This window comes from Dipodomys merriami, unplaced genomic scaffold (assembly GCF_024711535.1).
Source record: "Dipodomys merriami isolate MVZ:Mamm:240054 unplaced genomic scaffold, mDipMer1.0.p SCAF_3, whole genome shotgun sequence".
NCBI lineage: Eukaryota > Metazoa > Chordata > Mammalia > Rodentia > Heteromyidae > Dipodomys > Dipodomys merriami.
Window position 1 is genome coordinate 88,902,752 of NW_027204492.1, and position 26,640 is coordinate 88,929,391.

Here is a 26,640-nt window from a genome sequence, read left to right on the forward strand (position 1 = left end):
CTTCTACCCTGAAGAAAGTGCAGAAAACCCACATTTGAGAGGTATCCTCCTTATACCTCCCTCTCTGAATATAAAATGACATGGCGAGGAATTTGAACAAACAGAACTAGCTAGTCTCCCCTCAGTCTACTCATATCCTTTATCCTAGCAAAATAGAAGACGTGCACTTTCCATCAAACCTAGCATAAAAACACTCAGGTTTACTTTCTTTGTGTTTTCCCTATGAAAACCCTCATGTTGCATAAAATTTATATGTAGGCTTTTCTCTTTTTTTGGTCCGGTCGTGGAGCCTGAACTCTGGGCCTGGACACTGTCCCTCAGCTCTTCAGCTCAAGGCTAGCGCTCAACCACTTGAGCCAAAGTGCCACCTCCAGCTTTTTTCTTTTTGCTTCTGTGGTGCTGAGGAATCAAACCCAGGGCCTCAGGCATGCAAGGCAAGCGCTCTACCACTGAGCTACCTTCCCAGCCCTGGCTTTTCTCTTATTAATCATTCTCTTATTATGGAGGGTCCCACCAATGAACCTAAGAAAAGGTATTTTTTTCTTTTCTATGGTAGGAACACAATTGACTAAACTCCCTATCCTCAATGAATTTAATATCTAATAGCAAAAGACTATGTAGTATCTACTGGTATAGGTCAAGCTACAAATACTTAACCGCTACTGAAGCATAATTAGGACTAAGAAGAGAGACTAGTATAGTATTTGGGTACTGCATATGAAAAGCTTATGCTCTTTCTATTTTTTTATTTTGTTTTTGAGAGTATGTGGACTCTTTCTTTATCACATGTCCTGCAGCTTTACCACAGACTATGAGTCAATCCATATCTCTGTTTTATGCACTGGTGCCTTCTTTGTAAGTTCATCAGTATAGGTATATTTATTGGGCATTTTCTTCCAAAAGAGCTAAATAATGGCTCTTTCTTCTTTATCCAATTTTAACTCCACTGAAAATGAGGCAGCAACTTTTTTTTACTAACAAACAGCTTCCCTAGGATTTTTTTTTTTTTTGGTCCAAACATTTTTCAGTCTTTATAACTTCCCTTTACTTGCAGTAAATGGCTTAGTGCCATTCTTTCCAGAGGATTCTTTGCTCGGGTCTTCATACAGGCCAAAAAAAACCAAAAAGACAAACAAAAAGCCAAAAACTTTCTGGCACAAGACATTGCCAGCAATTGGAACATGTATGCTTTAACCATATCTTCCAACTATAAATTTAATGTCTTGTCCATCTTGAACTAATCACTTACTGTGGTTAAGTCCCTCAGTTTGAAGTATGACCAAAAAACTAATAGCAATTTCTTTTTCCTTCATCATGATTTGATAGCTAGAGATATGTTCTTACCATAGACTTTGACAACCTCAGCATATGAATTTGTTTGCTGTTTCCTCATTAACCTAAAAACCTTTTTCCTTTCTCTTAAAGCAATGACTTTAGGGGCTGGGAAGGTGGCTCAGTGGCAGAGCGTTTGTCTTGCATGCCTGAGGCCCTGGGTTCGATTCCTCAGCACCACATAAGCAAAAAGAAAAAAGCCAGAAGTGGCGCTGTGGCTCAAGTGGTAGAGCGCTAGCCTTGAGCTGAAGAGCTGAGGGACAGAGCCCAGGCCCAGAGTTCAGGCCCCATGACCGGACCCCCCCAAAAAAAAATAAATAAATAAAATAAAATAAAGCAATGACTATGGCTTTTTATGCATATCCAAATTGCCAATGTAACTACTACTTATTATTTAATAAAGTAACTTGAAAACAGGCACTATCATCCCAAATTTGGTGACCTGATAACCCAAAGGACTAGAGACTAATAAGCAAGTAGTATATACAATGGAGATGCGCTTAGACAAAAAGATAAATCATGTCCTAAGCAAGCAAGAGGAGCATGGCATCAAATTCCATCATGTTCCCAAAACAGCAAGCAGTTTAAAACATACCCATTATGTCTAAAAAGGTTCCACTTAGTATTTTCAGGCATCAGTTGCCTTTAAGTTCCTGAAACCACAGAAAGCAAAACTGCAGACAAAATGGCAACTGTATGCCTGCCTCAGTGCAAATACTTAGTGGTAAAGTTCCTACCTTAGCACTGGGCATAACTCATTACTATAAGTTAACTGGAGAATCTAAACTAGTTGGTAGGATGTCAAGTGTAAAGCCAGCCTACACACAATTAGCAAGACGCTATTTATTTTAAAACAATTTTTAAGGGCTTCAGGCATGGCTCAAGTAGGTGGGAGCTCTTAGCTTTTATACTGTCCCTTACAGTAAAGCTATTGCAATAAAGGTCATGGTTCATTTATTAGTAAGTAGTTCACCAATACTGTTTCACAATATAGCTCTGGCCTCTCTAGCCAGATAGAAACAATAGATAACAAATAGTTCTTACATTCCTCAATGCTCTGTGTTACATTAATCAGGGTTCTGGGCTGTACAATCCCAGATATGAGAGACATGGCATTACAATTAAAGATACTTTCAGGGGCTGGGAAGGTGGCTCAGTGGTAGAGGGCTTGTCTTGCATACATGAGGCCCTGGGTTTGATTCCTCAGCACCACATAAGCAAAAAAAAGCCGGAAGTGGCGCTGTGGCTCAAGTGGTAGAGCACTAGCCTTGGGCTGAAGAGCTGAGGGACAGCGCCCAGGACCAGAGTTCAGGCCCCACAACCGACCAAAAAAAAAAAAAAAAACACTTGCAGCTGGATGCCAGTGGCTCACACTTAAAATCTTAGCTACTCAGGAAGCAGAAATCTGAGGATCAAAGTTTCAACCCAGCTCAGGCAGGAAAATCCATGATGGATACCCTTCATTCTTGGCCAGTTTCAGTGACAAAAACGTGGTGATGTGACAAAATTCTAGTCATTAAAAAAAGAAAGTTTTTATTATGTGATCTCTAGAAAAGCTGCTTTTCTGGTGTGTTGGTAGGGGGTGCTGGGTCTCCTTTCCTTTTTTTTCCCTTCCTTCTACGGGCATGTCATAAGGGACTAATAGCACAATACAGTGTTATGAATATTACTTTGATCGGAAAAACATCTGAACAACAAGCAGTTACCCAAACTGACATAAACACCCTTCCACCTGAAGGCAGTTCCACATTGGAAAAGACTGACCCTTAGCAGTAGGAAGAAGGAATTCAGCTGTCCATTAGCATCAAAAAGCCGATAAGGAAAATCAAAGCCAAGGGCAGGGCAAGACAGAGAATAAGTAAACTGTAAGATTGTTATGTCAGTGAAATATTCTACCTAAAACTATAATGGTAGTGGTTACATATCCTTATACATTTTTTCCAAGCCAATAAAATATACAACACAAGAGTAAACCCTAATGTAAAGCATGGACTTTGAGTGATGAAGATGTATCAGGGCAGGTTCACAGATGTTAATAAAATTCTACTGGGGATGCTTATTATTAAGGAGGATATGCAAGTGTAGGACAAGAAGTATGAGAAATCTTTTATCTTCTCCACTTTACTGTGTGTCAAAATCTGATCTAGAACAAAGTTGAACAGAAGCTTCCATACTTATCTAGTTAAGTCCTAAGCTACCACCACCTCTTGGTTGATAAAATAAAACCTTCATTTCTGGTTATTCAGTTATTCATCAAAGCAATTCTCCAGTGCAGGATATTTCCCCCCTCCAGTTAATCTATTGGTAGTTAATTTGCAGACTCTCAACTCCTAGACCCAAGTTGGACAAGAAAAAAAATACTTCTACTCAATGGTGAAAAACATCAACATTATATGAAACTCAGATGAGACAAGGCCAGGCCTGGTAGTCATGATTTCAAAAGAAAACAAGCTTTACAGACCAAGTAGACACTGCCTCTTTTGGGGAGGCAGAGTTATTTTGTTGTTGTTATTGAGATTTGGGGAGGAGGGGGGAAAAAAGACCTTTACCCTAGGAAAATGAAGCAATAAAAGCAACTCAGGAGCTGAGACATAAGGATCCCTACTCAAAGCCATTCATTCAGTCTCATTCCCTGAGACTCTGATCTCCAATTAACCCCACTCCCCTGAAGTAAATAAATAAATGAATAAAATCAGGAAGTGGAGCTGTGACTCAAGTAGTAGAACACCAGCCTTGATCACAAAAGTTCAAGGACAACACGAGACAGACAGACAGACAGACAGACAGACAGACAGACAGACAGACAGACAGACAGACAGACAGACAGACAGACAGACAGACAGACAGACAGACAGACAGACAGACAGACAGACGAGAGAGGAGAGAGAGGAGGAAGGAGGGAGAAGAGAGGAGAGAGGAGGAGAGGAGGAGAGAGATCTTCTAGACACCAACTTAGCATTAGGACAGGAAGTGACTCAGTAGTAGTACCTGCCTAGCAAACATGGGTTCAAACCCCAAACACAGACACACCCTCCCCCTCCCCTCCCCCCCCCTCTCATTGTGAAAATACCATACAGAGGGGTTACAATTACATGGGCAAGATAATGAGTACATTTCTTATCAAGCATTGTTGCCTCCTCCTTTGTTTCCCCTTCCCATCCCTTCCCATAGCCCCCCCTCTCATTTTTTAAGAACGTACTGAATCAGGCATTCAAATAGTATTATTTCAACCTTTCTAGTGAATCCATTTTAAGGACAAAATATTATAATTAGCACACCAAGCTATATGTATGCTAATCTCTAAGTTTTGAGTTCTTGAAATACTTCATCATGTTCAGCAGCTGGGAGTGTCCCAAATTAAATTTTAACCTAACTCTATCAAAGCTTTTTATAAAAGTAGGTCTTAAATTTAATAAACTAACTTTCACAGTTTTTACTGTTTTGCTAATCAGCAAAGATATACTAACAAGTATTTTAATCAAAGTACTAAGATATGAATATTGTTTGACTTACAACAGCCATTTTAGCTCAAAGACTGTTCTTCATCTTTCCATGTCTCCATAACATTTAATCAATAGCTCCATTTAGGCAAGCATTATTGCCATAATTCAAAATCTGTTCTGTTCTAAAACAAAAGTGGTTTAAAAAAGTGAGGAAGCCGGGCGCTGGTGGCTCACGCCTGTAATCCTAGCTACTCAGGAGGCTGAGATCTGAGGATCGCGGTTCAAAGCCAGCCCGGGCAGGAGAGACTGTGAGAGTCCTATCTCCAATAAACCACCAGAAAACCGGAAGTGGCGCTGTAGCTCGCCTTGAGCTGAAGAGCTGAGGGACAGCGCCCAGGTCCAGAGTTCAAGCCCCACGACCAACCAAAAAAAAAAAAAAAAAAAAAAGAGGAAAAAATGGGTTTTATTTGAAAATTTCATAATTTTTAATAGAAGTGTAAACAAGCTATTAAGAGATTACAAAAGTTAAAAAAAATCAGTAAAAGTACCACCTCTGTTGGCATCGTACCATAAATCCTTACAATCCTTTTATATAACAGCACTGATGATGTGTTTGCACTTTGATTTTAATTCTATTTTTATATTCAATACCATAAATCATAAAAGCAATCTATATTCTTATTTATAATGAGTTTAGGTTTTGTTTTTCCTTAAATTATTTTGCACCTTCTACATGAAATGTAGGAAAAATTATTAAGCTTTATTTATTAGCAAGTTAATTTAGAGAATAGTGTTTACTGCAGTCATGTAATACATTAATGATTACATTATTATAATAAGTAATCACAGTAAAGTCACCAAACCACAAACTAGGTTTTAAAGTATGTCAGTGAAAAGAAATACTCTTTACCTGACTTAGTAATTTTAACCCCTCTGTACAACACATTTATAATAACAATTTTTTAATTTAATTATATCTGTGGTGGGTCACTAATAAAATTTACCAGCGGGCTGGGAAGGTGGCTCAGTGGTAGAGCGCATGCCTTGCATGCCAGAGGCCCTGGGTTCAATTCCTCAGCACCACATAAGCAAAAAGAAAAAAGCCGGAAGTGACGCTGTGGCTCAAGTGGTAGAGTGCTAGCCTTGAGCTGAAGAGCTGAGGGACAGCACCCAGGCCCAGAGTTCAGGCCCCATGACCAGACCCAAAAACTAAATAAATAAATAAACAAACAAATAAATAAATAAATAAAAATAAAATTTACCAGCAAAGGCTACTTTTCTGTCCCAAACACTGAAACCAGAGTGGAGGACTGGGGAAAGATCGCACAACCCGCTAAAAAAAGGAAATCACAAAAGGGAAAGAGCCTAAGATGGGAACTCTAAATTCTGCCCATCCACATCTGGTTGTCATCTTTATGACTCAAAAACCAGAAGGGGAAAAGGAGAGGAAGGGGGAGGGGGAGGGAGAGGAGGGAAAGGAGAAGATCTAGATTATTACCTGAGCTAGTATGAGAGAAAAAAGTTCTCATTTCAAGTCTAACAAGTCTGAAGAAAGAAGACAAAAAAAAAATTACTGGATGAAAATAACACAACCAGAGCTAGTACAATTATCGAAGCCAGACAGGACAGAAAACTCTGTGAGACTCTCATCTCCAATAAACTACTCAGAAAAGGCCTGAAGTACAGCTGTAGCTCAAGTGGTAGAGCACTACCCTTGAGCACAAAGAGACTCAGGAACAGCACCCAAGCCCCAAGTTCAAGCCTCAGGACCAAGGAGGGAGGGTGGGAGGAACAGGAAAAAATTGACTGAGACGAACTCAGAATGATGCAAGTATTTTTTCCTGGTGGCTATTTGTCACTATAACAAACTAAAATAAAATATGCTTGTCAGTAATGAAAAACAGGAAATCTCAACAAAGTAAAACTACAAAAAGCACAATGAATACTCTGAACATGAGTAACGTATATTAAATAAAATTCAAAGAATTAAAATTAACAAGAGGAGAAAGAAAATGAACTCAAAACAGAAACAAAAATAACTCACTTGAAGACCACAGAGAAAAGTAAAGTATCTCAAGGAACTGTTACATAAAAACAAATTCTGAGCCAGGCACCATTGGCTCATGCCTAGCTACTCAGGAGGCTGAGATGTGAGGATCATGGTTGGAAGCCAGCCCCAGCAGGAAAATCCATGACACTCTTAACTTCCAATTAACCACCAGAAAACTTGAAGTGGTGCTGTGGCTCAAAATGATAGGGAGATAGCCTTGAGCAAAAGACCTAAGGGACAGCTCCCAGGTCTTGAGTTCAAGCCCTATGACTAAATTAATTAATTCTGTACTTACATGTAATTAAAGTTCCAGAAAGAAGAATGAGAATGAGCAAAACATTATTTCAAAAAGTAATTTTAAAATTCCCCCAAAATATGAAGACTATATAGAAATATCGTTTACATAGAAGTATAGTCCACAGTCCACTGGAGGAGGAATCTATTTATATGCTGTTTACAAAGTAAATGTTGAAAAACAAAGATACTGATAGGACAAAATTAAGGTTAAAAAAAAAGAGATACATATATATGAAGTTAATCCAAGAAGGATTTGATGACTATATTAATATCAAAAAAGAATTGCCACAGGTATTTTACAATGATAAAAAGGTCAAGTGATTTGCTATAATCAGAAATGTGAATACGTCTAATAAAAAATTTAAGATATATTAAAGGAAAAAACAATAAAATTAACAGCATTTGTAGAACAACAGTAACTCTTAGCAAATGACAAACATTATCTCCCCCTCCTCCCAAAAAAGAAAAGGCAAAAGTTAGGATTTTATAAGTCATTCTTAATTACTTTTCTATCATTTTGGGCAATTTGATCAAATAGAAATCATGTAACTGAGTCAACAAAGAAGACTTAAAAATACTTAAAAAGAATATAATCAGCCAGGCCCCAGTGACTCACGCCCATAATCCTAGCTACTCATGAGGCTGAGATCTGATGATTATGGTTCAAAGCCAGCCTGGGCAAGAAAGTCTGTGAGGCTCTAATCTCTAATAAACCATCAGAAAACCAGAAGTGGTGATGTGGCTCCAGTGGTAGAGTGCTAACCTTGAACTGAAGAGTTCAGGGACAGCACCCAAGCCCAGAGTTCAAGCCCCATGACCAACCCTCTCCCCCAAAAGAATATAATCATATCGAGTATGCTGCATAAGTGAAATAGAATTGAAAAATCATTAATTATGATATATAAAATATCTAAAATAGTTTGAAATTATACAATATAACCCTCTACCCCATGGATCAGAAAAATGAAAGTAGGAAAGATTCTGAAATTAACAATAATGAACATACGAAGACTCAAACTTATAGGATGGTGCTACAGCAATACTACCTTTAAATGCATGTGTAAGGGAGAAAAGATATGACATCAGTAATACAAGTCTCCAGGGTAGGAATGTGAGAGGGAAAAATGGGACAGAACGATAGAAAGGGTGATACTAACCATGATGCATTGTACTCATAACCTGACCTCTGGAATTGAAACTCTTTTGTACAACTACTTAATAAAAATGGTTTTTTAAGCCTTTAAACAAGTATTAAAAGCATACAGAAAGGACAATATAAGTGGGTTTATCCAAGAATGATTTTTACAACCACTATGGAAATCAGTATTGAAGATCCTCAAAAAACTAAAAATAGAACTACCCTAGGATCTAGTGATACAAGATATAGTATAATAAAAAAAAAAATCTATACATCAATGTTTAGCGCAACACTATTCACAACAGCCAAGTTATGGAAATAACCCAGATGCTCTACAACAAAAATGGATCAAGAAAATATGGTACATACACACAATGAAGTATCATTCAATAAACAATGAAATAATGCTACCTGCAAGGAAATATATGGCTCTCAAGACCATCATATTAAAGTTAAGTCAAGGTCAGAAAGACAAAAAATACCATTTTCTTATGTGAACACACATAAGACCATATGAGGGGGGCTAGGAAGGTGGCTCAGTGGTAGAGTGCTTGCCTGGCATGTAAGAGGCCCTGCGTTTGATTCCTCAGCACCACATAAGCAAAAAGAAAAAAGGCCAGAAGTGGTGCTGTGGCTCAAGTGGTAGAGTGCTAGCCTCCACTGAAGAGCTGAGGGACAGCGCCCAGGCTCACAGTTCAGGGCCCACAACTGGCAAAAAAAAAAAAAAAAAAAAGTACTATGGTGAAGCCCATTTGAATAACATTCACTTTTAACAAAAATCAATATCAGGAAACTGAAACAAGTCCTGTGTGGTGTGCAGGTTACTAATGACAGAGGGACAGGCAAATGGAGAGGGTGAAGGAGAGTGAATATGGTCAAAATATTTATGCACATACACTAAAATGGAACACTGAAGAATGCTGAGACTGGCTTGGGAAGGAAGGGACACAGACTGATGGAGGATGACGCTGATCAAGGCACACTGTATGTATACATAACAGACATGTTCAAATGAAACCCTCATAAAACTAATTGATGCTCATTAAAAATAATATAATATACTACAAAAGAAAATTCATACCATTTCAAAATATGAATAATAATTTTTAAAAAATCTGTAGCACTACTGGGTACTCACTGGTGACTCTCACCTATAATCCTAGCTTTTCACTTAGGAGATAGATCTGAAGACTGTGTAAATCCAGCCTGGGAAGGAAAGTCCATAGATTCTTATCTCCAACTAACCACTAGGAAATGAGAAGTGGTGTTGTGGCTCAAAGTGATGGAGCAAGAGTTCAGGAACAGCACCCACCCCAGAGTTCAAGCCCCACGAATTTCCCTTCCCCCCAAAAAAAACCACTGTGATATTATGATATATGTTTGGTCTTTATTCCTTTGTGGACACATAGCTCTTTAACCTTAGAATATCTAAAGTAATAGAAGTCTTATGTGTGCTAATGAGATCACTGGTGGCAAGCCACCTCTAGGTAGCTTCAGAATACAGGCTGGTCACAATAAATACCAAGGTATAATTAGAGTTGCCCAATAATCTTTCCCCAACAGTGAGAGACTGCAGAGAGGCTAAAAAGTTAAGTGAATCACCAATGGCCAATGATTTAAAATTAATCATGCATGTTTAATGAAAACCCAAAGGTCTGGATCCTGCAGGCTAGTACACAGAGGACATGGAGACTCCACAATCAATTCCTCCCACATAACTTCACGCTCCACATATCTCTTCATCTATAGTCTTTTCAATATCCTGTATGATAAATCACCAAATATAATTGTTTCCCAAGATCTATAAATTGCTCTAGCAAATTAACTGAACTTGGGATGGTGCTCCTTTAATAGCCCCAATTCATACCCTCTTGTCAGAATTTCTAAAAGTTCAAACTTGGAAAAGACATTAAGGGATGTGGGGGTGGAGAGTGGGGAGGACTCTTTTGACTCTGAATCTTCAACCTATGTTTCCAGGTAAAAAAATGTTAGAATTGAAACTGAGTTAGAGAACACTTAGCTGGTTGACTACTCACTTTGTGTGTCTATGGAAAACCCAAACCCCTAAAACTTCGGTCATGGAAATGTTTTCTATTGTAAGAATGTAAGACAATGTGAGGGATTTTTTTTTAGCCTATCTGTATCTTCAATCTACTCATTATTTTTAAAAATGATGTAGGGGAGGAGAAAACACTATATAAGTACATTACTAGCAAAAGGGAAAACTATTTAACCTAAATTTCTAAAAACTAACATCAAATTAAATGGTATAACTGAATACTGCTCCCACCAGAAATAAGGATGCATCCCTCTATTTAACATTGTACGGAAGGTCCTTCCCATTTCAACAAAGCAGGAAAAAGATTAAAGGGTTCCAAACATTAAAAAAGAGAAATTTAGATTGTTTCATCTATAGACAGCATGGAGGTAGACATAGAAAATCCTAAGAAATCTAGTACAAAGCTACAAGAATAATAAAATTTTGTAAGATAACAAGATTTTAAGCCAGTATTGCAAATGGTATAAAAAATATGTAAATGCTGTCAATATATTGCTAATAATATGTAACTTAAAATTTAATAATCACTTTCAACCACTATCACATTGAAAACAAACTTCATGGAAGAATGTGTGATGAAGCCAGGAACTGGCGGCTCATGCCTGTAATCCTAACTACTCAGAAGGCTAAGATCCAAAACAGTTGTAGTTCTAAGCCAGCTTGGCCAGAAACACTGTAAGACTCCATCTCCAAAACAAATAGCAAAAAGTTAAGCTAGAGTTGTGACTCAAGTGGTAGAGCACCAGCCATGAGCAACCAAGCTAAATGACTGCTAGGCCCCTGAGTTCAAGCCCCAGTACATTGGGGGGGGGGGGGGGGGGGGGGGAGGGAATGTGATGAAACTTCTAAGATATTTCTAAAGAACCTTAAAGAACTAAACAAGGATATACTACATTCATGGAAAAGTACAATATATTATTGGACAGAAATTATCCCCAAATTTATCTATACATACAATGCAGAAAATTTAAACTGGAGAAATTAAGAAATTGATTCCAAACTTCATATGGGAAGAAAGGGACCTAGAAAAATAAAAACTATTTAGACAAGAAGATAAGAACAAACTCAAATGGCCTGGTTTCAAGAATAAAGTAAACAGGAGCTGGGAATGTGGCTTAGTGGTAGAGTGCTTGCCTAGCACATATGAAGCCCTAGGTTCAATTCCTCGGTGTCACATACACAGAAAAGGCCAGAAGTGGTGCTATGGCTCAAGTGGTAGAGTGCTAGCCTTGTGCAAAAGAAGCTCAGGGACAGTGCCTAGGCCCTGAGTTCAAGTTCCAGGATTCCCCCCCCCTCCAAAAAAAAAAAAAATACAGTAATCAAAACAGTGTGGGAAGTGGCGCTGTAGCTCAAGTGGTAGAGCGCTCACCTTGAGCTGAAGAGCTGAGGGACAGTGCCCAGGCCCAGAGTTCAAGCCCCACGACCGACAAAAAAAAAAAAAAAAAAAAAAAAAAAAACTGTGATATTGGCTTTAGAACAGACATAAAGATTGGCTCTTGTAAACTAGGAAATAGTGCAATTTTAAAGAATAGTCTTCCAAAAAAAGAGCTGCATCAACGGTGTGACTATTTGACAGGGAAAACCCGAAAAATAACACTGTATCTCATCATAAACAAATAGAAATGTATCAGACTGAATGGGCAAATTTGAAAGAATTTCCCCCAAATCTACAAGATGTCCATTCTTACCACTCTTGTTCCATATACTAGTGAAAGTTTTAGCCAAAAGCAAATGTATTACATACACCCACATATATTATTCAGTCACAAAGAAGAATAAAATCCTCTCATTTACAGCAAATTAATAAAACTAGAGGATAATGTATTAAGTGAAATACGCTGGACACAGAAAGACAAATACAGTATATTCTCTCTCATATGTGAATATTAAAAATAAAAATAAGCACCAACCTGCATTTAGAATAATGATTGTTAGAGCTGGGCATGGGTGGCTCATGCCTATAATAACCCTAGCTACTCAGGAAGCTGAGATCTGAGGATCTCAGTTCAAAGCCAGCCTGGGCAGGAAAGACTCTTATCTCCAATTAACCACCAGAAAACTGGAAGTGGAGCTGTGCCTCAAAAGAGCTCAAGGACAGCACCCAGGCCTTGAGTCCAAGCCCCATGATATACACTAAAAAAAATATTTTTTTGGAAAAAAAAAATGAAAGAAAGAGTAGTGATTGCTATGGTAGGGGGTAAAAAAAAAAAATGATGTTGGGTACAAAGTGTTAAAACACAAGATAGAAAAAGGAGTAATTCCAGTGTTCTACAGTACAAGGGGATGGCTACAGTTCACAATAACCTATGTAATATTATCTAGATATCTAGAAGAAAGAAACTGAATGGCTTCAAGCATAAAGAAATGAACAGTTAATGTAAGAGTTAAAATATTTTTAACAGTAATAATGTTCATTTATTTTTTTATTTATTTTATTTTATTATTATTATTAGTAGTAGTTTTTATTGTGAGAATACCATACAGGAGTTACAATTACATGGGCAAGATAACGAGTACATTTCTTATCAAGCATTGTTGCCTCCTGTTGTTTCCCCTTCCCATCCCTTCCCATACTCCTCCCCTCTCCCCTCACGATCCTACCCCCACCCCCCACCCCCCCACCAAAGTTTTTAAGTTCGTTTTTCAACAGAACAACTTGTACATCTCATTGTTACAATGGGTCCACCTGTATCCATAGTTAAACGATTTGTTATTTTCCCTTCCCCTCCACAAATTATACCAACATCAAATACAGTGAAAGTATGGGTTATACTGTGGGGGAGAGACATACAAAACAACAAAGGAATCATCTTATAAACATGATAGAAACAATTGCATGAAAGGGAAAAAAAACAAAAAACATTTGAATACTTATCTTGGGGTTCATTCCCCCTAACATCAACTTATCTGACCTTTTCTGCTTGATTCACACATATACTAGTTATTGCAAATAACTAGTATGGGACCTATGTTTCTTTGGGCCTGGCTTACTTCACTTAATTTAATTTTTTCTAGGTCTTTCCATTTCCTAACAAATGGAGCAATGTCATTCTTTCTGATGGAGGCATAGAATTCCATTGTGCATATATACCACATTTTCTTGATCCATTCATCTACTGAGGGGCATCTGGGTTGGTTCCATATCTTAAATGAACATAGTTGTGCTGGTAGCTTTAGTGTGGTCTTGTTTGTGATCATTTGGGTAAATGCCCAAAAGTGGGATTGCCGGGTCATAGGGGAGCTCTATGTGGAGTCTTTTGAGGAACCTCCATACTACTTTCCAAAGTGGTTGAAACAAGTTTACACTCCCACCAACAATGCAGTAAGGTTCCCTTCTGTCCGCATCCCCTCCAGCATCTGTTGTTATTAGAGTTCTTGATTATAGCCATTCTAACTGGGGTGAGGTGGTATCTCAATGTTGTTTTGATTTGCATTTCTTTTATGGCTAGAGAGGTTGAGCATTCAGTTAAAATATTTTTATTTGGCCAGGCACTAGTAGCTCCCATTTGTAATCTCAGATACTCAAGAGCGTGAGATCTGAGAATCAGTTTAAAGCTAGCCAGAGCAGTAAAAGTCCGTGTGACTCTCATCTCCAATTAACCTTCCGGCCTTCCCCAGAAAGGCCAGAAGAGGAGCTGTGACTCAAGCTGTAGAAAATTAGACTTTAGTGAAAAAGCTCAAGCATAGCACCCAGGTCCAAGCCAGGTGACAGGTGACAGGTGACAACAGCAACACCACCAGCTGAAAAACATCCTGATTAAAGTATATGCATGTGTGAATTAATACACTGAGACTGGTTTGGGGAGGGGGGGAGTGATAGAGGGAGTTCACTCTATGCATATAAAGACATATCAAAAAGAAACTCCTTTGCACACAACTAATTAGTGGTAATAATGTGGGGATTTTTTTTTAAGTAGAGTTGGGGCATGGCTCAAGTGGAAGAGTGTCTGCCTGCCTAATAAGCATGAAGTCCTAAATTAAACCCCAGTACAATCTACCACTTGCAAAAATTATTTTAACAATGTAGTATAGAGCAAAATATAATACAGCTTTAGAACTTTTAGGAAAATAAAGGGCAGGAAATCTTTACAATCTTGGCAAACATTTCTTAATAGAACACAAAAGCTTGAGCTGGGCTGGGGAGGTGGTAGAGTGCTTGCCTCGCATGTGTGAAGCCCTGGGTTCGAGTCCTCAGCACCACATAAACAGAAAAGGCCAGAAGTAGAGCTGTGGCTCAAGTGGTAGAGCCTTGAGCAGAAGAGCTGCAGGACAGTGCCCAAGCCAAGAGTTCAAGCCCCACAACCAACAAGAGAGAAAGGCGGGAGGGAGGGAGGGAGGGAGGGAGGGAGGAAGGAAGGAAGGAAGGAAGGAAGGAAGGAAGGAAGGAAGGAAGGAAGGAAGGAAGGAAGGAAGGAAGGAAGGAAGGAAGGAAGGAAGGAAAGGCTTGAGCTGTCAAAGAAATAAATTCATTAAATAGATTTCTTGAAAATGACAAATATGTGCTTCTCAAGAAGCAAGATAAGCCAAGTGCAGGTGGCTCATGCCTGTAATCCTAGCTCCACAGGAGGCTGAAATCTGAGTATCACCATTTGAAAACAGCCCCTGGCAGGAAAGTCCATGAGTCTCTCCAATAAACTATCAAAAAAATAGGATTTGGAGCTGTGGCTATTGTGGTAGAGAGCTAACCTTAAGCAAAAAAAAAAAACTTAGGAACAGCGCCCAGATCCTGAGTTCAAGCATGCTTTTGGGCATACACACATAGATACAAGATGAAAAGGAAAGCCACAGATGGTAAGAAAATATTTTCCACAACATTGATCTAACAGAAAGCTCTTATCCACTGTGTAAAGAGCCATCGAAGTCAACTTAAAAAAAAAAAAGGTCAAATATGTGTGTGTGTGTGTGTGTGTGTGTGTGTGTGTACACAAGCTAAAACTTAGCAAAATCTGTAAATTAACAACAAAAGACCAGCAGCAGAAAAATGCAAATAAAAACAAAATGAGAAAACAATGTTTACATATGAAATAGCTGAGATTAAAAACCACTGACCCAAACTCAGTTTGTTGGTAGCTCATGCCTGTAAATCCTAGCTACTCAGGAGGCAGAGATCTGAGGATGGCAGTTCAAAGCCAGCCTGGGCAGGAAAGTCCATGAGACTCATCTACAATTAACCACCAGAAAACCAGAAGTGGCGCTGTTGCACAAGGGTAAGAGAGCTTGCCTTGGGCTGAAGAGCTCAGGGACAGGGCCCAGACCCAGGGACAGGGTGTAGATGGGACCTAAAACCATTCAAATATCAGAAGAAAATATAACTGAATTGCTCTATAACTTGGGAATGAAAAAATTACTGTCCTATGATTCAAAATGTAGTACAATATAGGAGAAAGATGGTAAAGTTAATGGTTAACTTAAAAATTATATGTGAGCAAAAATGAACATATAAAAGTTAAGCAACAAATCAAAAATAATGATATCTGCAACTTATATCTCAGACAAAAGATAAATATAATAATACATAAATACAGCTACATAAAAAAGAAACAGAAAACAATGGTCAATAGAAAAATTGGCAAGACATATTCTCAAAGGAAAAATGTAAATTTTAAAAAACACCTAAGTTTACTAAGCAAACTAAAAATTAAGACTGCACTAAGATAGTGTCTCTCCTATACGATTACCATAAAGTCTAAGACCAAAAAGAAACAAAGGTTTCTCAATAATATCCTGTTGAGATGAAAGCAAAAAGTAGTTCAAATTCCTCCAAAAATCACTCAATAATCCCACTTTAAAGGAATCTATAAAGAATAACTAACAAAAATACAAAATGTTCCAGAGATTGTTTACTGTGTTCACTCAAACTCTGAAACTGATTAACTGGAATAAATCTATGACTGAGTAAAATTTGCCTACCTCAATAACAAAGATAAAAGCCATAAAAGAAAAAAATGAACCCAATTGAAATTCAAAACTTTTCACTTCAAAAACACACCAGTCTATGTCTTTTCACAACAAAGTAAAAATTTAAGGCACAGACTTGCAGAAGATATTTCTAAATTATACATGTAATAAAGGATTGTATCAAAAACATAAAAAAACACTTGCAATTCAATTTTTAAGACTCAATTTTAAACTGGGTAATAGCTTGAATAGACATTTCTGAGAATATCTATAAATAGGTAGTACATTCATGAAAAGATGACCAACTTCCATTGATTACTGGGAAAATACAAATAAAAAACCTAATATGAGACTTCACACAAAAGTGACACTGAAAAATTAGGCACTTTAAAAATGCTGACACAGTGAATATAAAAAAAACTAGAATCCTCATACATTACTGGTAGAGATTATAATATAGTATAGCCACTGGAAATTGCTTTTGGCAGTTTCTCAAAATGGCAAATATTGATTTACCCTAAAAGCCAGTAATTCTATTTCTGAGTATCTAGCCAAAAGAAATGAAAACATTACCTCTACACAAAAACCTATACACAAATGATCGTGGCAGCTTTATTTACAACAGCCAAAAAAGTAAAAGAAACCCACCAACTGATGAATAAATAAAAGTAATACATTCATAAAATGGAATAGCAATAGTAAATATGGGTGTAAATATTCATGCTACAACATGAATGAACCTTTAAAAAGCATGCATGAAAGAAGCCAGTCAAAAAAAAAAAAAAGACCATGGTTGCTCCCACCTGTAATCCCAGCTACTCAGGAGGCTGATATCTGAGGATTCAAAGCCAGCCCAGGCAGGAAAGCACCCAAGATTTATCTTCAATAAACTACTAAGAAAAAGCTGAAGTGCCAATGTGGCTCAAGTAGTAGAATGATAACCTTGAGTATAAAGAGGCTCAGGGACAGTGTCCAGGGTCCCGAGTTGAAGCCCCATGATGAGCAAAAGCAGACCACATATTTCATGGTTTCATTTACATGAAATATCCAGTGAAGACAAATATAGACAAAAAGCCTAATAGTGGTTGCCAATAGAATTAAGGTGAACAGTGGTTTCATTGTGGAAGTCAGACATGTTCTAAAACAATATTGTAGTGTTCCTTTGCATAATTAAAAAAACTGAGGCTTTCTTAAGGGCTTTTGGGGATGGATGCCCATTCTAGGGCTGGACTGAGGCTGAGCCTCCAATTTTCAATCAGCTTTTTCCACTCATGGTTAGTACTTTACCACTTGAATCATGACTCTACTTCTAGTTTTTTCTGAATCTCGAAGATTTGTCTACCCTCAGATGTCAGTCTAATTGAGTAGCTAGGATTATAGACATAAACAACCAATGCCCAGCTACATGTCTTCCCTCCTTCCCTCCCTTCCTTCCATGGGGCACACTGTCCCTGAGCTCTTCAGCTCAAGGCCAGCACTCTACCACTGAGTCTCAGTACCACTTCCAGCTTTCTGATGATTAATTGGAGATAAGAGTCTCATAGACTGTCCTGGCCCGGCTGGCTTTGAACCACAATCCTCAGATCTCAGCCTCCTGAGTAGCTAGAATTACAGGCGTGAGCCACCAGTGGCCAGGCTCTTTTTTTTTTTTTTTTTGGGGGGGGGGGTTGGTCATTGGGCTTGAACTCTGGACCTGGGCACTGTCCCTCAGCTCTTCAGCTCAAGGCTAGTGCTCTACCACTTGAGCCACAGAGCCACTTCCGGTTTTCTGAGCGGTTTATTGGAGATAAGAGTCTCAGGGCCTTTCCTGCCAGGGCTGGCTTTGAACTGCAATCCTCAGATCTCAGCCTCCTGAGTAGCTAGGATTACAGGCATGAGCCTCCAGTGCTCGGCTTCAATTCATTTTTTTTTTTAATAACTGACAATGAACTGCCAATAAACCTTAACAGAAATAGCCATGCAAATGTGCACTAACCTTCCAGTAGTCAGATTGTAAACTGTAGTACCTCTGGTATGCAGATAATGCTGAAAGAAAGAAAATAATTATGTTACAAACATGTTCCATTAGTAATCAATAATTCAAGTTTTAAGGAACATTATTACAACAGGTACTTAAAAAAGTGCTTTTGCGAAGGAAAAAAATGCACTGATCATTCACTTGCACCCACAAGGTAACTAAAAGCCCAGCATCTATGTTATGTTTTATCAGGTCAGACTCTAGCTTAACTGGACAAATAGGCATGTTAATCATTTAAAGAATGCCTCTCTAAAACTTGAAGATACCTAAATCAATACCTATCAGTTTCCTGTTCAAGGCTGAAGGAACAAAGATAAGAGTAAATGAGGTATTTTACTGCTACCTTTTACAACAGTCAGTTCCAGAACCCTGAAACAGCACCTGAGGGCACCTTGAAATCCACAAAACAGCAAAGCCCAACAGACAGATCACCCTAGGAAAAGATCAACCCCAAGCAGGAACAATCACATCACAGGAACCTGATTACCCCTCAAGCAATACTTGTTTGGGGGTTACTTTATTTATAGAGAACTGAGATAATGATCAACCAAGACCAGTCTGACCACAGTCTAATTATGTTTACCTCTTATCCACTGTCCCTTAAGTTGATTAAACCTAAATCATATCAGTATTCTAAAGATGGACTGAAATGTTTAAACTCTGCCTTCCCCAAATAGCCATTTCGATTTAAATCCAGAATTGCCTTTTCACTATTGCATTTGCTTGCGGGGAAGGGACTGCTGAGGAGAGTGAATTCTAACAGAATTACTTGTTAGAACTGGCTCTGGCCTAGGATTCTGAAGTTACATTAATACCAAACTTCCCAATCCAAAACAGGACAACCCACCCTTCTAGAGGTATAAAAGACTTGAAAAAACTTAAAAATAGCATCTGACAGACTAAAAATTCAAAGAAATGAGAGTTGAAAAATATAAAAACTACACATTTACATAAACTATAGTTGTAAAAAAAAAAAAAAAAAAGATGCACATACTAACTAAACCAGAACCTTTTACAGGAAAGACTAAGTACCTTACACCTTTCAAAGATCACCATTTGGTCCTGTAAATTCACACAGCTAGGACTGAGAAGCTTCCTAAAGATTAAGGCAGTAAAAGACCTACAGAAGCACAGAAAAAAAGGTGTCACCAGTTTGAATATATTCTAATATGCTAGGGAGTTTTACAGATAAAGCAAATTCAGCTATGTGCATAATAAAAGCAAACTGCAAACGGTTATACAAGACAAAACTCAAAGTAATAAAAATAATATAACTAATAGATCATGATATTATAAAGAAGAATTGAAACCAAAACCTGAAACTTTTTTTTCAAAACCTGACATCTTAAAATAACATCTTGGTATATGTAAGAATTATCAAAGGATATGGATGACCATCAGTAGAAAATATAATACCAACATTCAATTACATATAAGATAGTAAAATTTCTAACTCATATACTAAAACAACTCAAAGAATAAAGACTTAATAATAGAGGGCTGGGAAGGTAGCTCAGTGGTAGAGCGCTTGCCTTGCATACCTGAGGCCCTGGGTTCGATTCCTCAGCACCACATAAGCAAAAAGAAAAAAGCCGGAAGTGGCGCTGTGGCTCAAGAGGTAGAGCACTAGCCTTGAGCTGAAGAGCTGAGGGACAGTGCCCAGGCCCAGAGTTCAGGCCCCACGACCGGACCCCCCCCCCAAAAAAAAACCAAAGACTTAATAATAGAAACAAACCCATAAAACTACTAGATGAAAACATCATGAAATAGTATTTTTCTGATGATCAGCTGGAGAACTAAAAATTTTCTGGTTTAAAGATACACAGGATAAAACAAGGAAGCTGAGGGGAAAAAGTCAGAAGCAGCTCCTACCCTCCACTCCCAAATCCAATCTTTGCTGCTTCATACACAACCTGATCAAAAAGCTAGGAATAAGTTCTCCAGCAGAAAGTCAAAGAGATCATAATCAAAGAGCCCTCCCACCCACATGCTCAGAGGTCCTAGTTCTTAGGTCATACACCTTCAAATACAGACAGCTAAGAATTACCAGGCATCTAAAGAAATCCCTAACTAACAAGAAACACAGACAGAAAAGGGAAGGAAAAACAACATAATAAAGCAAGAAAACTCCTAGTCTGAATTTTTCATAAAGGAAAAAATACATGGAAGAGAAAGGAAGGATGGAAGAGACCAATAGGAACAAAGGATTGTAGGAAAAATGAGTAATTCAACAGAAAGATCAGAACAGGAAGTGGAAGAAACCATTCAAAAAATTGTAACAAGGACAGAAATTGGAGAAAATGTGTCCAGGAGTGATAATATTGACAACAGAACTCCAAAAAGAAAGATCAAAAAAAGAAAATTGAGGGGCTGGGAAGGTGGCTCAGTGGTAGTGCTTGCCTCACATACATGAGGCCCTGGGTTTGATTCCTCAGCACCACATAAGCAGAAAAAGCTGGTGGCACTGTGGCTCAAGTGGTAGAGCTCTGGTCTTGAGCTGAAGAGCTGAGGGACAGTGCCTAGGCCGTTCAAGACCCAGGACCGACCACAGAGAGAGGGAGAGGGAGAGGGAAAGGGGGAGGGGGGGGAGAGAGAGAGAGAGAGAGAGAGAGAGAGAGAGAGAGAGAGAGAGAGAGAGAGACAGAGACAGAGACAGAGAGAGACAGAGAGACAGAGAGACAGAGAGACAGAGACAGAGAGACAGAGGGGGGGGAAGAGAGGGAGAAAATAGAAAGTATGAAACCTACTAGGAGAAGATTGAGGAATAAACACATTGTATGAATGTGTAGAAATGTCACAAATGAAATCCCCCATTGTATAGGTGATGTTTGCTACTAAAATGGAGAATAAAACGAACAGAGAATACATTCAAAAATTCCATGAAAAATTCCAGGAGAAAGCTAATTTATTAATCTAAAAAAAACATACAAAAGATGTCAACATCTAGAAATAAGGCAATGCAAAAACCCTTTCAAAATTGGGAAGGAAAATTCCTTCCTTCCAACCCAAATTGTATATCCAAATTATCTGTTTAAAGCATAGCATACAGGTATTTTCCAATATACAAAGTCACAGTATTTTTTCCTAAAGACACGAATTATGTCTCCTCTAAAAGGAAAGAAAACACTAAGAAAGGTGACACAGATTACTGAAACCCAGAAGACACAAGAGATGAGACCCCTAGGGAATACCCAAGATGAAAGAAAAATATGATTTAGGATGGCAATGATGCCTAGAATCCAGGTCTGCTGAGGCCCATTATTAAATTCAGCTACCTTTTGTGACCTATTCTCAACCTAAAAACTGAGGTCTACCTAAGCCTGGACCAGATCCTTATCTGGGGTTGGCTTTTCTCGACCATGTTCTGATAAATTTCCTATCTCCCCTAATTCTAGAAAACAGATGAGAAGCCTCTCATTTTATCCCACAGAGGTGTTAAAGTACTCTACTTTGATCTAGGGTCATTCTTCTCTGATCACATTCCTGACAAATTTCCTTTTAGTTGGTTTATGTTAGTCCTGTTAGATGTCCTAACTACAATATTGTCTGTAAAGATTCGCACATGACCTAGCCTAATGCCGTCTCCCAAAAAGGGGGCTCTTGTAAACTGCTGAGCAACCAGAAAGCAAACTATAATCCAAAGTCTACTCTTTAGTTTTGTTTCTGCTAGAGTCCCCTTATTGGGACAAGGTCTTTTCCTTATATAGCCATATTTGTGTTTGTTACTCAGGGGTTTTAGTTGCTGTTGTTTATTGTTTGTTTTCATTCTGTTTTATTTTGTGAGCAGGTTTCTCAAGTCCAGGCTGACCTCAAACATGATCCTCCTGCCTCAACCTACCAAGTGCCAGGATTATATAGGTATGTGCCATCACATCCAGCTTACTGCTTGGTTTTCTAAAACCAAGTATTATTGAAGCCAGATAAACCAAGGAAAATGAGGAATGTCAGCTTACAGCAAGAATAGGGGATATTCCTTCATGTACTTTCCTTAAGATTAAGGAAACAAAGTCATTTTAGGGGAAATGAAGTAGGATAAACTGGGGAAAATAAGGAATGGTCAGCTTACAGCAGATATGAGATATTTCTTTATGTACTTCCCTTAAGATTAAGGGAACAAAAGTCATTTTGGGGGAAATGAAATAGGATAACTTAAGGAAACTGAGGCCTGGTGAAGGCAACTCAGAAATATTTATCTAGAAACATAGAAGTTCCATTTTTGCTTCAAAGAGAGACAACAGGATGCATTCCTTCCTGAGGGATGCATTCCTCACCCTGAGGGAAAGAAGAAAAAAGGGGGGAAAAAAGCACTTCCTCAAACTTTAGCCACCTCCTGCCCCAAAATGCAAAGTATAAAGATCTGTTTTTTCTTTCACTGTATTTGATGTTGGTATAATTTGTGGAGGGGAAGGGAAAAAACAAATCGTTTAAATAGGGATACAGGTGGACCCATTGCAACAATGAGATGTACATGTCGTTATGTCGAAAACGAACTTTACAACTTTGGTGGGGGGGGGGGGGGATGGGGGGGGCAGGGGGAGGATGGGAAGGGATGGGAAGAGATGGGAAGGGGAAACAAAGGAGGAAGCTACAATGCTTGATAAGAAATGTACTCATTATCTTGCCCATGTAATTGTAAACCCTCTGTACAGTATTTTCACAATAAAATTTAAAAAAAAGATCTGTTTTATGGCAGGATGCATTCTTAACTGAAACTCAAAGTAACACCACATGTGATTAGAGCAAAAGACAAAGCACCTATCTTCACATAAGTTTTAAGCCAGACTCCCTGCCTTTATAAATACCCCAACATCCCAAGGAACTGTGTGACTCTCTGTCTCTCCCTATGAGAGCACACACACTCTGTGTTAAAGTGTGCCCTGCCCTTCTGTGTGTTGTTTGTCTGCTTGTCTGCTGGTTTACTTAATTAAGCTCTGCCAAGTTTTCTTACCATAGTGACTTGCCCAGAAATTCTTCTGTGATCAAGGACCCTAGGTGAAGAATTCCTACATTTAAAGGAAGCTTCACTAACCCTCACTCACCTCCAACCAGTGACATTACCTTATTGAAGAATAAAATTTTTGTTTTGCTGTTTTGGGTGGTGTTGAGGTTTGGACTTAGTGCTTCATGATTGATAGTTTTAAATCAACTAATACATGAGGCATACCTCCAATTCTTTGCTATGTTTTTGTTTTGTTTTGTTTTGAGATAAAGTCTTACTTTTTGCCTAGGACAACCTGTTTTGTGATCCCCCTATTCATAGTTCTTGACAAAGCTGGGGTGACAGACATGTACCATCACACCCAGCCTTTTCTATTAAAATGTGGTTTAAAAAAAAACTTTTTACCCTGGCTGGCTTTGAACCAGAATCTTCCTGATCTCTTCCTCCCAAGTAGCTAGGAATACAGGCAGGAGCCACTAGCACCCAACTTATTGGGGGGGGGGGGGGGGGGAGGGGGAGGGAGAAGAAAAATCAATATTACTGTCAGAAATGGATTGTATCTATGGAGTAAGAGGAAAAAGATACAATGGAAGTCTGGGAGCACCAGTAGCATTGATGTATGTAAATTTTATCTTCTATATAAAAATAATAGAGGGGGGGAGAGATTAATACTCCATCTAATCTAAATACAGTCCTTATTTCTAATCTTTATCCATGAAAAGAATTCCTAGTCCACTATAACTAAACATTTTTAAGTCTTCAACAGAGAATGATGCAAACAATTTAAGTATCTTTATAATGCCAAAATCCTGTTTCAAAATGACTGGCAAATGGATCAGAAACACTAATAATTTTGTAGATGCCAAACTCAACATTCATTATTAGAAAACAAATTATTTTGTTAAGATATGACAAATATCCCATGATGGAACATGTCATTTAGAAAGAGGGAAGAGATAGGTCTCTTATTTAGAGGAGAAGGGAGAAAGGAGAGAGGTGATTTAAGGCCTCTCCACTTTGGCAACTCTTGGCAATGTAGTTTGTGTTATCTTTCCAAAGTGTCCACCACGTGGATACACCAAACTGGCTCACTTTCTATTATGGTAGAAATAGGGCAGAGCTTTTCATAAGAAGGAAACAAGACGACATCACACATTTTACTTAATGGTCAACTTAGAATGATTTACATTTTTCCATTTCCATCTATTCCACTTTTCTTCTATTTACTATATTCATGAATTAATAACATCTTAGAAAAAACAATACTCTTGATGAAATGTAGTTATTTTAGATAGACATAAATTGAATAAAAATTAACAAGGCAAAAAAATTACCTTTTGAATAATCTTCCAATAAGAGGTTGAAGTGACCTAATTGACAAAAGAAATCAGACTCCACTTTTCCTTCAGCTTTTAAGATGAGAGATTCATAGCAGCGAACAGCCTAGAAATAAAAATAATACATACATTTAAGAAAAACTGAAAATCCAGAATGCATTTCCTCTCTGATAATGCATATGTAAGATCCATTAAAACCACCTAGAAATTAATACATTTTACGACTATCCAAGACATATTCATGGCATTACACAATTCTTAACTAAGTAATCATTCAAAGAGCTTCTAGTTAGAACTTAAGTGTCTTTTCCATCTATAAAACTAGAAACAATGTGCCAAACCAATCATGTAAGAGCACTATGATAACTTTATCTAAATTATTACTATAGCCCATATTGTTATAAACAACCCTGCTCTTAAATACAAAAAGAAAATTTTCATCTTTCCTACAGAGGGAAGAGCTTTATTCAATAATGGAAGAATTCATAGAATCTTTTTTTGGGGGGGGAGCGGGGGCAGTCCAGTCGTGGGGCCTGAACTCTGGGCCTGGGCACTGTCCCTCAGCTCTTCAGCTCAAGGCTAGCGTTCTACCACTTGAGTCACAGTGCCACTTCCGGCTTTCTTTTTGCTTATGTGGTGCTGAGGAATCGAACCCAGGGCCTCATGCATGCAAGGCAAGCGCTCTACCACTGAGCCACCTTCCCAGCCCCGAATTCATAGAATCTTTATAGTTTAAAAAAAAAAAACTAAACAGCCATAAATTGCCTCAGTTGCTACTTTTTGTGATATTTAGACATTAATTCTAACACTATTCCTAATCTTACCACACTCGATTATACATGTATACAAGCATTTGTAGCCACACTGAGTCCCATACCCGGGAGAGAAAAAAAATTACATTATTTTAAGAAAAGAAAAAGGGAAAAGGGAAAGGAAAGAGAAAAGGAAAGAAAAGAAGAAAATCTGGAATTGTCAGGTTTCAAATCCTGGGAACTTATCCTCTAAGACTACAGTTTTAACGACATTCAAGAGAGATAATAGGATTAAAATTTCTCCAAGAGTTCATTGCAGTGCTTAGGACACAAATAGGTATAACTTAATTCTCTCTCCCCTGGCCCCTCTCTTACCCCTCCCCCTCCCCCACCCCCTCCCCCCTCTTCTCTCTTCTCTCTCTTCTCTCTCTCCTCTCTCGCTCTCTCTCACTCTCTCTCGCTCTCTCACTCTCTCAAAATCAAAGCTTCAATGATGCTGCTAAACTTTCTTTGCTAGCCAGGCAGCCATTGGCTTCCATTTGTAATCCTAGCTACTCAGAAAGCTTTGACATCCAGGATTGAGGTTTCAAGCCAACCAGAGGAGAAGAGTTTAGGAGACTTCACCTCCTAAATAAATGCCAAAAAGCTAAGCAAGAGGCATGGCTCAAGTATTTTCTATAACAAACCAAGGGAGAGCTTCAAGTCCTAGAAAGGAGGGAGTGAGGGAGGGAGGAAGGGAGGGAGTCAGGAAGGAAAAGATTACCATTTAAGGTAAAAGATTATCTTAAATTTTCCTCTCCGAAGAAATACAGAGCCTTTGATACAGAGTTTCAAAAGGTATACCCTAAAATTTGCCTATCCCCAAGACTTAGCACTTCAGCAAGTTTGTAAAACCACCATACTTAAAGCCTAATATTTATCAAATAACTATCTTCAGCTCCTATTTCACTCTTAGCTATCTAAATGTGCATATGTACCAAACCACAATCACTGAAAACTAATAATTCTGCTTCCCTATAATTAAAAGAGTCTGAATTCTACACTTAAGTCTTGGAAATTAGTATAATTTGGAGGCATGAAACGTCAAGATTCTCTTTACTTAAGTCATATATAATTCTTATCTGGCAGATAGAATAAGAAATACAATTTGCTATACTGATTTATAACAGTACAAGAGAGAATCATAAAATTATGCGCTATGATAGTCCATTCCTTAATTTCACAAAGTTTTCTTTAAAAAATGACACTGTAAATAAAGCCCTCATTAAAATCATTTTTTCTTAAATTCTTAGCAAGATATTTAGATGCTTCTAGTTCTGACAAATACTCAGATAGTAATAAGCAAAAAAAACTTATAAGCAAATGTCTCATAAAGAAA

The 26,640-nt window shown here is 38.2% G+C and overlaps 1 protein-coding gene across 9 annotated transcripts in view; it reads right to left on the minus strand.

Moving 5' to 3' along the window:
* The window catches only part of Kdm6a (lysine demethylase 6A), a 186,898-nt gene that overhangs the window by 108,516 nt on the left and 51,742 nt on the right, over positions 1–26,640 (minus strand). For all 9 annotated transcript variants that reach the window (XM_070040585.1, XM_070040582.1, XM_070040586.1 and 6 more), the window contains exons 3-4: positions 24,508–24,616; positions 18,193–18,242 (exon numbers count right to left, since the gene is read on the minus strand). In XM_070040585.1, coding sequence (XP_069896686.1) covers positions 18,193–18,242; positions 24,508–24,616 — 159 coding nt within the window. The remainder of the gene's footprint in view (positions 1–18,192; positions 18,243–24,507; positions 24,617–26,640) is intronic.